Source organism: Apostichopus japonicus, chromosome 10 (genome assembly GCF_037975245.1).
Source record: "Apostichopus japonicus isolate 1M-3 chromosome 10, ASM3797524v1, whole genome shotgun sequence".
Taxonomy (NCBI): domain Eukaryota; kingdom Metazoa; phylum Echinodermata; class Holothuroidea; order Aspidochirotida; family Stichopodidae; genus Apostichopus; species Apostichopus japonicus.
In genome coordinates this window covers 6,535,743-6,550,324 of record NC_092570.1, presented here as the reverse complement: position 1 = coordinate 6,550,324, position 14,582 = coordinate 6,535,743, and the positions used below count along the sequence as shown (strand labels likewise).

Below are 14,582 nucleotides of genomic sequence, written 5' to 3'. Positions count from 1 at the left end.
CTACCTCTGAAGTCACAGAAAATGTTTCCCATCTCTCCCCCACCCCCTACTACTGGTGCCGACCTAATCCTTCAGATGGTTTCTTGGTTCAGAGATTGCCTTAAGCCGTTGAAAATGTGGCTATATTTGAGGGTTTGCTGCAGACTGAAGTGGGCTAGAACTAGAGCAAAGACTAATTTAGTAGTCAGGTGTAGAGGATTGTAAGTGCCCTTAAGTAAGGCATGTAGGGGTCAGAGAATGCCTGCAAGCTGTTGAAACGTTGCTACAAGTGACAGTTTGCTACCAGTGACAGTTGCGTCAGAAGTGGTTAGGAGGGGTTAGAAGGGTTAGGACTGACAAGAGAAGGTGTAAGAATCATAGAGGATCATATACTAAATCAGTACTTAGAGAGATATGTACAGTACTGCATAGGAGGCGGCAGGTTTGGTGACTTGTAAGTGCCCTTGAAACAAGTCCTTTGGGTTATGGGAGCACGATTAAGATATGCTTGCACTGAAGGTACTTTTAAATAAATGAGAGATTGTTTCCCAGTTGTTATCAATGTAAAGCTTGTGGTACAGTTCGTAACCCTTTGTTGGAATAGTCTTTATCTGTATGTTTGTTTGCATTGTTTAATTTTTTTATCAATAAACAAACTCAGATGCCTCAGAGAAAAGATGAACATTCTAATCGCTGATACATTCCACGATTATTATTATGATTCTTTTTCTATGTATAGTAAGTATTATCATGTGAATATGTACTTTGCACATTACCTCTCTTTATCCAATATAGCAATGAGGGCTCCTCTCACTGTACAAACAACAGCAGCAACGTTGCAGCAAGGTGCCCCACCACCACCACCACCACCACCTCCTCCTCCCCCTCCTCCTCCACCGCCAGCTCCTTCAGCTACACCACAGTCCATCCAATTTCAACAAGGGGTGAGTCATCTGATTATTTATATGTATTACAGTACTTCTCAAGATTGTGTACATGCCTACCTAACTACTCTAAATTCACATACACACACACACACAAATCACAGTTAAAATGTCTTTTTTTTAAAATTCCATTCCTCCCTCACACACAGTATTATTGACTTCTATATAATACCTGCCACAATGTCTTTCTGTCTAGCTACCTCTTTTTCATTGGCTAAATGATGTCCTTCGACAGAGTTTTTGCCCTAAAAAATGACTCCATCGGTTGTAATTTTGTTTGCATCAATGTTAATCTGTTGGTTAGTGGTATAGTTCCTGTTTCTGGATTTTTAATAACAGTTTAATCACCTCCCAAAGATTAGTATGATGATGATGATCCTCAATTTTATTTCTCATGTTTTGTGCATTAATTCTGTACTCTAGGCCCAACAACAAGGACCAGTCAGCACCCAGCAACGGCAACAGCAGATGAGACTCGCTCGTCTCCAGATGGAGAGAGAGAGGTTGCAATTGAGGCAAGAGGAGATCCTGCAGCAGGTAAGAAAGGTAACTTCCAACCATTTTATGATTTTGAATGCCAAACTTCCCATGTAATCATGCCCTCGCCCGACCTACCGACCTTGGCCTTCCCAACTTTTCTGCTCCATATTATCCTGACCACATTGTACTACCAGCATGGCAAAAGCACACATTTATGCATTTTGCAGAAGATCCTGTCCGCCAACATAAATGACTCACAAAAACAAATGTAAGTTTTTTATCTTACTTTAAAACTTCTTATGATCTGTTGTTAACTTTTTTGTTTTTGTTGTTGTATACCTTATTTATATTTATATTGGCTTTTTTTGTTGTTGCCTGCAGTTCCCTTGCACCTTTTGCTTCCTTCCAAATGTTGAAGCTTTTCATTGTGGCTATTATCTATTTTTGTCTACAACTTTTAGAACCAGACATATATAACAAAACAGCTTTGTTAGAAAATCACCATATTTGCTATTTCTATTGTTTGTTCATTCTTTTGTCTTCCCTATAACCAGATATATAACAAAACAGCTTTGTTAGAAAATCACTATATTTGCTATTTCTATTGTTTGTTCATTCTTTTGTCTTCCCTATAACCAGATATATAACAAAACAGCTTTGTTAGAAAATCACTATATTTGTTTTTTGCTATTGTTTGTTTTTTCTTTGGTTTTTCCTGTTTTGGCTGTAACCTGCACAGTTAGGTTGATATGTGTGTGTTTATGTACACATTTGTGTGTTTGTGTGTATACATGTGTATGTGTGTCGTAGCTTTTTAAACATGATATCTCAAGAACGGTTATATTGACAAATGTCATGGGTGTCATGTGGCTTACCCACACTGAGTAGAAGGGTTCTTTAATGATCATTGTTGGTGGGGGCAAAGGTCATTTGAGATTAGTATATCTAACATGTGAAAGTCTTAAAAGCTCTGTATTTCAAAGTGGTTACTTTGGACAAAGTTTGCATGGACATCATAGGTTGCTTCTGTGATGTGTAACAAGTTTACAGTATATGGTGGAGGGGGCTGGGGAGGGGGACTTGGAAGGGCATACCAATTTTTTTTTGTCGCATTTCACGTTCAACTGTGCGCGTCCCCCCGCACACGCAAATCCCGTTCAATGGAAAACTTTGGAGCGCTTGTGTGATGTCGTACATGACTGATATTATTTAATACATGTACACCCAAGTGTACACTACTGATTAGAGGGAAAAAAAACAATTTAACAATGAGAGTTGTACATAGGGAACTGGATGGATTTCCAGGTCATGTTTTTTTCTACAGTGAACAATAGGGTTAAACTTTTGACTGCATCGTGTTTAATCAAAACTGTCTGCATTGACATAATACATGGCTGACTGAATACTTCATAGTGTAAACTAGCCAATAATATCATGTTTTTTTTTTACATATCTGACACTCCCACATACGGACCTAACCCAATTTAAAACCCTTCCAATAAAAAGCCCCCCCCCTCCCCCAAATGTACAAGCCCTGCCCATTCAAACAATCGGGATATAGAATGAGGCAATAGATACATTATTCATAGGGGGGCTGGACTATTGACAGATGTGAAATTGACAGCGGAAATGTGACTCTGTCATTGAAATAAATTGATATGTGTGCAGGACATATATATTCCCTTGGCACAGCTTCTTCCTGTGTGCATGCAATTTGAGCATGCTAATGAAAGCTTTATTTGTATTTGTATGTAAAGTCTTTAAAACCAAAACAAGTTTTTCAAAAACACACATCGAAAGATTTTTCATAAGTGATATTTCAGGTCCACAACAATGACTTTGGTCGCATAAAATGCTGTAGGCTGGTCGTAATTGTTTCACACTAAAGTCTATATAGTATTAGTAAGGTTAAAATGCCTAGTAACTTTCTTCTACAAGATGTCTTTGCAATGATGTACATATATAATTATCGTGTTTACAGATATATATCCAGTTTTCATGAAAGTCTAGCTCCTCTCCTAACCCCACAAGTATAAGAAGAGGTCATTTTGTCAAGAATTACAAAAGCAAAAAAGGATGGGGAGGTGCATGTCTTGGGGGGGGGGGGAGTGAGAGGGACCACTTATACTTGAGGATCTATTTGGGTGTCTTTTCAGCCTACCTCCTAATATTGTCAGTGAAAGATAGATCTTATAATTCCACCCCTCACTTCCTGTCATTTCACATGTTAACTGCATCCTCTCCACCCGTGTCTAGAGTACTTGGTAATCGTGGTAGGTAAACTGGGCATGAGGGATGCGGGAGGGAGAGGCAGGAACGAGCCATTCACCAACAGTATGACAGAGCTAAATGATAACAAGTGCTCCAGACATGGTAGGGCAAGGTTACATTTTTTTTTTTTTTTTGGTGAGGAGTGACCAAAGGTCATTGCTTGTAAATATCCACACCTGATTAAATTTTGAAATAAACCTATAACCAAAGGAGTCAGTATGTATTGAGATTAATTTAGTAAACACTGTGGGTACAGTAAAAATATGACTTGTGTTATAACAGAGATCTGCTGGCTGTTGCCAATTGACTTATATTCCATGGTGGCCTTATACAACGACTAGCACAATGTATGTCATTTGGGTCACACACAGAATGTGTTGATCAAAATCATCCATGGTGCTTTTCCATATATACTATTGCATTGTCATAAGTCTATTGTGGTTTTTGCCAGGCATGCTCTAAGCAGCTTGGTTTCATTACAGAGTTATGTCCCCTACTCCTGCCATCCCCCCCCCCACCTCCATCCATCACATTGTTAATACAATAAGAGTGCGAATGTATTGATGAGTTCTTGCATTTTTGCTTCAAGGTAGTCTGGTAAGAAAGCGAAAAAACTGGAAGCAAGGCGCCTTTGTCTACTGTATATCCAAGTGGACAATTAGTGGGTTAAAATTAACATCTGTTATCAGTTAAAAAGTGTTTCTGCTTATTTAAGGACAAAATGTATATCCTGTAAGTACCATACAGTTAAGAACATTGAAGGACTGAAAAATAAGTATGTGAACTAAAACAACGGGTTAAGTTTGCCATCCTCGTGTATTTTGTGCAAACAACATGGGACTAAAAAATATGTGTGGGAGGTCAGTGTAGATCCAGCATGATATCTCAATCAAGTTTGTTGTATCTCGTTTCCAAAAAATAAGAAATCTTGCAAATTTCTGCAACTTCCATTACAGATTCGTTTTGAAGTGAGTTGTTACTATGATCTATATGTAATGGCTATTGCCGCTAAACCACAGATCCCTGAGATCTAGTGCTGCCTTATGCCACATATGGATGTAGTCAGTCTCTGACAGCTTTGAAACAAACACTTCAATGTTAAAAATTTAGAATCTTTCCACTGCAATTCATGTTAAAGTGTTCCTTAAAAATTGATTAATTTCCCATAGCTGTTTGTAACCAAGCTCTGTTTAAAGCTACAAGATCTACCTTTTCTGGTGGGACTAAGACACCATTCACCCCATCTTGCATCTTAGCAAAAATAATACATGGGTAGTATTAACCATGGTGTTAACCTTGCTCGCCCTCAGACAACATAAAAACAGATTATAGGCTTTTGTAATGTGCATAGGTATTTTGTTTACTTTAAAACCAATGTGCCTGGCAGAGCACTGTTAATATCAGGTTCCAACTCGTTCCTCATATAATATCTACGCTTTTGCAATAATAAACAGCTAGTAGCTAGCAGTATATACTTTTAATAAACTCTACAGTGCTTTGTTACCCTTTAAACTTTTTCTACCTTACATTGTCTTTGTGGTTAGCAAGCTTAATAGAGCTTCTAAAATGTGGTATTGACTTGTCAACAATAGATACTTTAAAACTAGCTGTTAAGGTGCTGAAGGGGCATTGTAAAAAGCCTCAGTTTGATCGTTGTTTCGACGGAAGGTCCCAAAGTAAGAATGAAGTCATATTTGGTTCTGTAACTAACAATGAAAAGCAAACAACGAAACAGGTACGAACTCGGGAACGTGATTTTATCAAAGCTGAACTTACAATCGTGGTCTGTTAGGGTGAGACTCGCTTCGTTACACAGATACATCGCTATTTACTCACTTGACGATAGACAAATCGGAAAGGATATAGAGGGTCAGCTGGAATCGTGTGTACTTTCTGTCTCTTTTAGCAAACAAATAAGACAAATTTGTTTGTGTTACAAAATATTGTTGGCTTTCTGTTCTAGTTTGATGTGGTCCAATTAGGTGCATTTGTCCATTACCCTAATTTCAATTGGCATCGTGAAAAGAGGCACAGGAAGCCATGAAATGTTCACAGAAATTTGTTGTAAGGAAGGCCAAATTGACAGTAATTAAGCAGTGAAAGAAAAATGGAAAAATTTGATCTTTGGTGGTACCATAAATAAGGACTCAGTTAGTAACTCTGTCAGGCAAATTGGGCATATTATTCAATCTTATTGATATTAAAGGTGAAATGTGTTGTCTAACTGGAGAAGTACTTATTGACTAAATTTGCAACTAACACACAAGTGTAATCTTATTTGTCAAATCTGATAAAACCAAAGCAGCTAACTCTGGATAGTAAACACAAATTCAGGATTGTCCATCTCACTGTGTAGAATTAAAATCTAAGTTTCCTTCTTTGACACAATGTCTATTCCATAACAGCTCCCTGGTTCAATTCTTCATGCTGTGTGAGGAGGCTGTTTGCCACTCCACTCCAGGTCATAGAAATAGTAGAAACCCTTGGCAGTTCAGCATATATACATATGTATGTACATAACAATACATAGTGGGTATTATTACCAGTGCACAGGGCATGTTACCCCTATAGGCAGGCGCTACTACTGTATGCACAGAGCACTGCTTACACAATAAGTCAAGCCTGATTACTATGACTTCACTGTACTGCATGTATACCGTTGTACAGAGAGAGAGGTAGTTGGGTAAAGTTGGCCGAGGTTCAAATTGCAATAACTAAAGGAGGGAAGCAGCTGTGACTACCAAATAAAGACTTGGCTGGCAGCCTCTCTCTCTTCAGGTCGGAGAGTATCATGCAGAGCCAAGGAAGAGGAGGAGAAAAAAGAGGAGGAGGTTACAGTCAAGACTATGTGGACTTTATGATTGGGTATATATGAGTAGGAGGGGTGTGTAGAAAGGTAATGGAGTGTGTTATCACTGATGTATAGGTATCGCCCGTAGGGAAAACGAGAGCCGAGGAGGAGAAGTTGTATGGGGTTTTTCTCTGAAAATTGTCAGTAAAAGTTTGTTGATCTTGGCAAAGGTTGTGAACCAAGTTCAATTTGTTTTTAATCATGATAAATGTTGAATGTCATAAGTGTAGCTCTAGCTACAGGCCTGCAGGTGAAAAGCTGCATGATAATTCCATGGACTTTATCCTCCCAAGCCTGTAAAGATTTACCTGGATATTGAAAATTTGCGGATGAAGTTTGTAAATAAGTCTTGCACACACTTAAAATATGTTTGTAAATGTGACTTTTGCATTTCAGTTTAGTGGAGTTTAGCGGAGTTCCTTGAAGTTTTGCATATGTACTGTAATTGTGAGACTGTATAATTATGTTACTATGTATATGTTCACCAGTGTTCACAGCGGTGTTTATAATCAGGGCAGTCTTCACTAGTTTTATGACATCACTGGAGCTTATCATTGCTCCTCTTTGTAGTTCCTTTCTGCAAGATGCCAAACATGCCCCCCCCCCCAACCAATTTTTTTTTTTTAAGTTTTGCTCATATTGAAAAGTTATAAAAAGAAGAAAAATCAAATGAAATATTTGAACAAATGACAAGAAGCAAAGTTATTTCTTTGGCAGATGAATGCTTGGCTCCAAGTCACCATTTAAGGACTTTTTATGATAGTATTTTTGAGGTTAGGAAAATATTGGTTTTCTTTGTCTGTAAAATGTCTGTTAAATGTACCTCACACTGCCTAGCTTTGCTCAGCCAGAGAAATCTACCTGTCTCTGACTGGGGTTGACCTGATCTCCGAGGATCTCTCCAAGTTTTACTTTCTATAGCCCATAGGTCGCAGATGCTGACCTTAGAAACAACTCTGGTTAAGAAGCTGTCAAAATAGACCATAATTTTATCAATTTAGGGAAGCATGACCTCACAAAGGATAAGGTCAGTTCCCTGACTTTGATGTGAAAGAGTCTCTCCCTTGTAGAATATTCATCCTGTGGAACCTTTTCTTGCTCTGTGATGGGGAATTTTCAAGTTATCAAGCAAGGGCTACATTATTATTACCCATCCATGCCCCTCCCCCCCCCCTCAGTCATATGGTCCCGACTCCACATAGCACTTTAATAAATGCCACTGCCAGGAAACTTAATTCTGTCCCATTCAGAAATATATTTCCTTCATTGTATAGAGCAAACTTGCTGATATCTCCCCAAGTATGTCCCATTGCTTTAGCTTCGGAATGGACAATATCCAGCAGAAAATCTTCACCTGATGGTTTGGCAGGGATGGGGTGCATGAAATGTTTCTGTATGATAAATATTCGCCGGGACATAATACAAGTTTGAATGCAAATGTACAGTAAAAATTAAGCAAAGAAATTCCATGGTGCATTTACTTCTGGAAAATTGTAAAGGGGAGTCAACAGTTGTTCCCATTTTGTCAATTTCTGCATCCCCCCTTTATTTTATTCATTCTGGAAGAGGAGGGGCCTTGGTGCTTTTTACCCCTTCCCCTTTATTTAATTCATTCTGGAAGAATGTTTACAGTTAAAAATATCTTTGATTAACATTTTAGTGCTCAGTGTGATATTCATGTGAAATTAATTCCACAAAAAAAGGTACCAGGATTATGGAACTGATGTGGATGGTCTCTTAAAAAATGACCCTTATAAATATTAGAAATCAATTTCTGCATTAAAACCTTGGTAATAATTCTCCATGTGAACTTTTATGTTATAGGCCTAATTATCATCTGAGAAAGCTAAAACTGACATCATTTTATTTATACCTTATACATTTTATTTATATCCTATACATTTTATTTATATCCTATACATGTTATTTATATCCTTAGTATACAGTTTATTTATATCTTATACCGTCAAACTACCTCGATATGCAAGTCATAACTGTTATAGTTCCAGACGAGTTAAAATTTTCACAAACCATATTGCCTTCCTCAGCAGTGACCTTACTCACCCAGATCAATAAAAAACTTTAGGGACAGCCATGGAATTGTCCATTTTTGGTAGGGGTTTTCTGAAAATTAATGCCAGCCACATCCAGCAAAGTCCTACAGTACAGGCCTATCTTTGGTGTAATCAAACACTGCACGCAGGGTTCAATACACTTGACCGAGAACAAAAATCTACTTTTGACATTGAGATTTTCTTATAAACGAACTTGATGGGAGGGACAGTGAAAGGAGATACTCCAAGGAGCAAAATAAAGAAATTTCCAGCACATGTCAGGAGAGAGCTATTTATCTTAGGGGGAGTTGATTAACTTCATTTCAAGCCTATAGCCCCCCTGGCTAACTTTACTTATCAGGATGGAAGATAAAAAAAATATATATATATTGTAGGCCTAGTTTTTGTCATGATTCAGTTGAGGTTTTGTTAAGACTGTGTGTGTGTTCACTAGTGTGACAATTAAGCAGGGGTTGGGTTGATGTCATTGGTTGTTATACTGTTATATATACTTTGTAACAGCTGTCTGCCCAGGTTGTGCTATGCTGCTGAGCTAGTTACCAAATATGGACATAGGGTGGGTAATGGGCTAATAACAATTCCTTTAAGGTTTGGTTTGCATGTGTGTTGTGTGTGTGTGGGGGGATACTAAAGCTTGGCAAGTCTTGGTAAAATGAAAGATTGCTTTAACATAAATTGTGGCTCACAAATTTCCAAGCGAACAGCTTCTTTAGCAATATCAAGCAGGGTTTCCAGGTAAAAAGAAGTACATGAAAATGTGACTGGGATATTGTATACAAAGTTTGAAAGAGCATAGAAATTTTGTTTGTTTGCAATGAGTTAACTATGAACCTTCCTACTAAAAAAAATATGGTACCTTTTCAAAGTTTGCTCATGTGTTTGTCAGTAGTAAGGATTATTGTTATATTAAATCTGAACTTTTTGGAGAACCAAGAAAGGTTCGCTTCAAATTAATCTGATCTAAAAGAACAGACTCGTCAGATGTACAGAGACAGCTAGGTAATGAAATGGTCATATACCAGTAACATAGAGAGACTTATTTGGGATTTCTCAGGTCCGGGGTGCTTAGAGGCAAGTATCGGTGGATACCAAAGTTATAACCTAAATAGTGGATGAATGAAAATTTTGGTAAAAAAAAAGTAAGGAATTCTCGTGCAAGAAGTTGTAAATATTTCTGCTATTGTCTTGAGCAAAAAAGTATATGTGCAGCTAATTTTTTAGTATTAGAAAAGTTCATGAGACGTCCCTGGATGGGCCCCTGCTAATAATGCCATAGTGCACTTGTGTATTTAGCAAAAGGTATGATAGCTTTGTGGAAGTTACTGATATGCAGCTACAAGGTACAATATAGGATAAAGCAAATTACAAGATTGCTATAGTTAGTATTGAGAATATAAATTAGAATTTATGATATACCCCAATATGTTGGAAAGTGGAGGAGTGGGATGTGGAGAGGCGGGAGGGGGGTTGTCTTTCTTTTCCTTTCGTCAATCACTGGCATTTAAAAGCCCTACACGTGCAGGGGTTCAGTCGTTGACTCTTTTGATTTCAGGCACCTTTTTGAGTTGATCTTGGTAAATTTCCGGTGCCATTCTCGTTCAAACTTTGTTAACACTATAATTATGTAGGGTGTGCTTGCAAATCATTACTGAGCGCAAAATTCAAATTTAGAAAGAGAAAAATTTGCTCAGTTCTGAACTGAACTGAAAAAGCCTCGGAGGGTACTTAGTTTGCACAATTGCCATTCTATTTTGCATAATACGACTCAAGGAAAGTTGGTAAAATGGTGGTATAAAGAACTCTGGTTTAACAGTAAGTGACAAAAAGCAGATTATCCTAAAGGGAAGTGATAGGGTGATCGTTTGGTTTTTGGTACAGTAGAAGTCTGTGGTAAACAGCGAGCTAGCTGCCATTGATTTCATAAAGCAGTGTTGATGCCATTACTCACTTCAAAGTTAAAACCCCAGAGTAAGTATTTAAGAAGATGAACCAACTAAAGTTAATGATCTGCACATCCTAAGCAGATGTACATCCATTGGGGTGTTGGATTAAACCACAGCGAGGAGGTCGAATGGCCACAGCTCAGATCTACAAACAGAGAGGACTGTAAAACTTAATCCCCTGGGATGATCCTGATTAACACTGTGTCTGCTTACTAAGCAGCTACAGATGTGTGTGAACCTTCACACTTTGTGGCAGTAAATTTGAAGAAGTATCATCAACTCTGACTATAGGGTTAAATCAGCAGTGAGCAGGGTCACTTAAGGACCAGCTTTGATTCTTATCAGTTTAGTTGGTTTACAAGCTGAGTAACCAAATTTTTAACCCATTTTCAAACAGTAAAAGGAAAAAAAAATTCCTACAGAAAATTTAAGAGATTTGTTGTCTATATTGTTGTTAATGCTTCAATTGTGCTGAATTTGAGTTGTTTGAATTTTATGTGGACATTATGGCCTTTTTTTTTCCGTGCAGGCAGACTTTCTTTGGTTGTGAAAGGTTTTCATCAACTATGATGACTGATGATTTGTATAAAAATCGTTGATCATAGAAACTTTCCTGTTGTCCTATAAACGGTCACTCTTTTCTCAGTATCTTGTTACCTATTATGTCATATCAGTCTCGAACAAATAAGTACTAAGTTTTCTCTTTAATATTCCACCAGGATTTTTTCTTAACTTGTAGAAAACATTTTAATTTGTCTTCAGACACGGCTTTCACGAGAGAGCGAGCGTGCATGCGTGTGTCCCATTTCAGGATACAATTATAGACTCCTTTGGATAATTTGTGGTGATGTTGGGGGCCTGTCCCCATTAATGAATGAGTCATGGCCCCCTTGTGAGTTTTCTAACGTGTCTATACCAAGCTGTGAATAAACAAATCCAAAATAATTGAGTTGCTGTAAGGGATCCAAAAAGCCTAGAGGAATGATTTAATTCAACATTATTAATCAGCCTTGGCATGGTTCTCAGCCAATTTACCAAGATTGTTCACAATCGGTGCAGTCTTTTTTTTTCTTTTGTCATCGAACCGTTTCTTAGGGGTTAGAACTGGAAAATTAGCAGCAGCATGATACTAACGACTAAGTTTGGATTAGGAAATGGCAGAGTAATTGACACTTTGGTACATTTTATGTTTGTTCTGTTTAAAACACACCTCAGCATGTTATAAATTTGAGCTGGTTCAAGTTTTTTTTTGCATTGACACCTTTTGACAAATATTGAAAACTATGGCTTTGATCAGGATGTGTGTGGTTCAAACACTACTTACTGTTGGTTTGAGTCCCCTGGGACCGACAAGTTATAGTTGTAGTGATGCATGTGGTGTGTAATATGTGTATACACTGCAGTACTTTATGGTAACATTGATGTTGCATGTAGGGTGTTGTTAATATGTTGTGTACACTGCAGTAGGTGATGTTGCAATTAGTGCTATGTGTGTACAATGCCACAGTTCTGGTTGTGATGTTGCGTGTAGAGTGTTGTTATGTTTGTACACTGCAGTAGGTAACAGGGTTTGATGTTGCACACGTTGCTATAAGTGTACACTGCAGTAGGTGATGGCTGTGATGTTGCGTGTAGTGTGTTGTTATGTGTGTACAATACCACAGTTCTGGTTGTGATGTTGCGTGTAGAGTGTTGTTATGTTTGTTCACTGCAATAGGTAATGGGGTTTGATGTTGCACACGTTGTTATGTGTGTACACCGCAGTAGGTTATGGTTGTGATGTTGCATGTAGTGTGTTGCTATGTGTGTACACTACAGTAGGTAATGGCTGTGATGTTGCGTGTAGTGTGTTGTTATCTGTGTTTGTCACTGTACACTGCCAGATGTTGCTGTTTGTATTTTCATCCATTTTATGTTGTGTCTAACTTAACAGCAAATTTAATCTCTCAGTTACAGAAGCTGTTAGAGAAAACAGTTCATAACATAAGCTATGTCCCTTGTATTATTTAATATTCCACACATCAGGATAACTACAAATTTATTTTGAATTATCCGTACCAAAAGTGATCTTCAAGCAAATAGGTGTGATATATTTGTCTCTACTGTATGATGCAGATTTTTAACCATTTTCCAAGATTCACATTCAGTTTTCTACTTTCATTTTGCATTCTTCATTATATTTCTGTACTTTGAGAATGGAATGGGATAACTACTTGTTTCGAAATAAAACATCAGCTTTCTCTCTTTTGTTTTGAGTCATTCTGCATTATTTTGTACTCTTGGTGAAATAACAGGAAATTGAAGGATCATGCAGACACATTATGTAGCTGCTTCAGGGGGTAGACTGAATCTGATATAGCTTGGCATGAACTCTGATTGCTAGTCCTCCAAACCAGGATGTTGAATGTTTTCCACCTTCTCGATATCATATATGCATATATATGTATGGATGCCCTGAAGACATATCTCTACCTGTGGGGGCATTCTGTGACAAACATACGGACAAATGGGATAACAACAAGTTCTGTGATTGGTTACACTCATGTGTCTTAAATATTCATATGAACAGTCATTGATGGTCATGGCCAGGGGGATTATAGCTTCTTGGAAGTAGTGACGACTTGATCTAAGACTATATTACATTAATTTTACATCTAAACCAAATGTATGGAATGGCATTTGATGAGAAATCCTGGTAGTCCTTGGAATTGTTGATTATAAAGTCGACGAAGAAGACATTTGAAATGCCAGTTTATCGACCAATTAAAAAACTTGATCATGCAAGAGGTGATGTTTACTTATTTACAGTGACATCCCAGGCATTGTATAAATCAGATTTTGTTTATGAAATATTGGAGTATACAGTTTTTTTGGTACCTATGGGGGGGTATAGGGGTGGGGGGCGGGATATTGGTTCAGACCATGCTATTGACAAAGGTAACGTGAGGATAAGCAGAAAGAAATGGAGTCTGCCATCTGAAAGTTGCTCTTTGAATTAATTGTGATAAATTGATGCTATTTGATTATAAAATGGCCAATACAATTTAATTTATGAGTCCAACAAGGTCAAAACTTTTGTTTCAAATTATGAAACAAATACTGACATTTCTCCAAGCTTGTTACAAGCAATAATTGTTACAAATTTTGATTTAATACAAACTGGACAACAGAATGAACTCGCTAAATTGATATTGTTTTTGTTAAAAGGATTTGGAGATTGTCTTAGATTGATTGATCAATTGAAATACAAATTCTACTTTGAGAAATAGCTAATTTGCTTTTCAGTATGATCCTTCAGGGAATATTTGAGGACTCAAATTTTTTGTATCATTTTGGAAGACTCTGAACATTGTCTCAATTTACTTTGCCCCTTGCTTACCTGTCTCCCCATAACCTTAGCACCGTCGTACTACCGTGCCTAGAACGTCCCAGTTCCTGTAATATAAAAATTGCTCGATAGCTTTGTACTTCAATATATAGCTTTTTCACATTTGCACCTATAGCATTCAGCTAGATGTTATATACCAGATAAATTATTCCCCTAGCTGTCCTTATGAAGATGCTTTACCTTCCTTGATTGCCTACATTTTTACACGTAACAGATACAATAAATTGCCATTATTTCCCTGTAAAGTTTTTGTATGAAATTCCCTACAATAGAAAAGAAAAGTTTCCCACAAGTAAATGTGTATGACTAATTGAACTTGTGAGACTAAAAAACCCCAAGATACAAACTCTATGCAAACTTCCCCGTGTACCATCATCTTCCCATTAGGGCCTACAATGTCCATGTAGATGTGATACTAATAATGATGACTCATGCACAGGGCAGTTCACAACTACTCATTACTGTTTATCCCAAACACATCTTATTGTTTATCTTGGTGATAAAAACTCAATCCTGAGATAAGGAAGGGGTTTTGGAACTTGCCAACCATTTGTTATTTTGATTTATGAGCCAGAAAAACAAAGAAAAAGTCCTGAGGAGGATTTGCCATTATCATCTTGTAGGATGATTTGGCAAAAAAAAAAAAAAAAA

General features: G+C 37.5%; 1 protein-coding gene across 6 annotated transcripts in view; it reads left to right on the top strand.

Moving 5' to 3' along the window:
• The window catches only part of LOC139975372 (transcriptional coactivator YAP1-A-like), a 35,273-nt gene that overhangs the window by 11,887 nt on the left and 8,804 nt on the right, over window positions 1–14,582 (top strand). For 4 of the 6 annotated variants that reach the window (XM_071983285.1, XM_071983286.1, XM_071983284.1 and 1 more), the window contains 2 exons: window positions 775–923; window positions 1,347–1,469. In XM_071983285.1, the coding sequence (XP_071839386.1) occupies window positions 775–923; window positions 1,347–1,469 (272 nt within the window). The remainder of the gene's footprint in view (window positions 1–774; window positions 924–1,346; window positions 1,470–14,582) is intronic. The other 2 variants (XM_071983289.1, XM_071983287.1) reach the window with 1 other exon arrangement.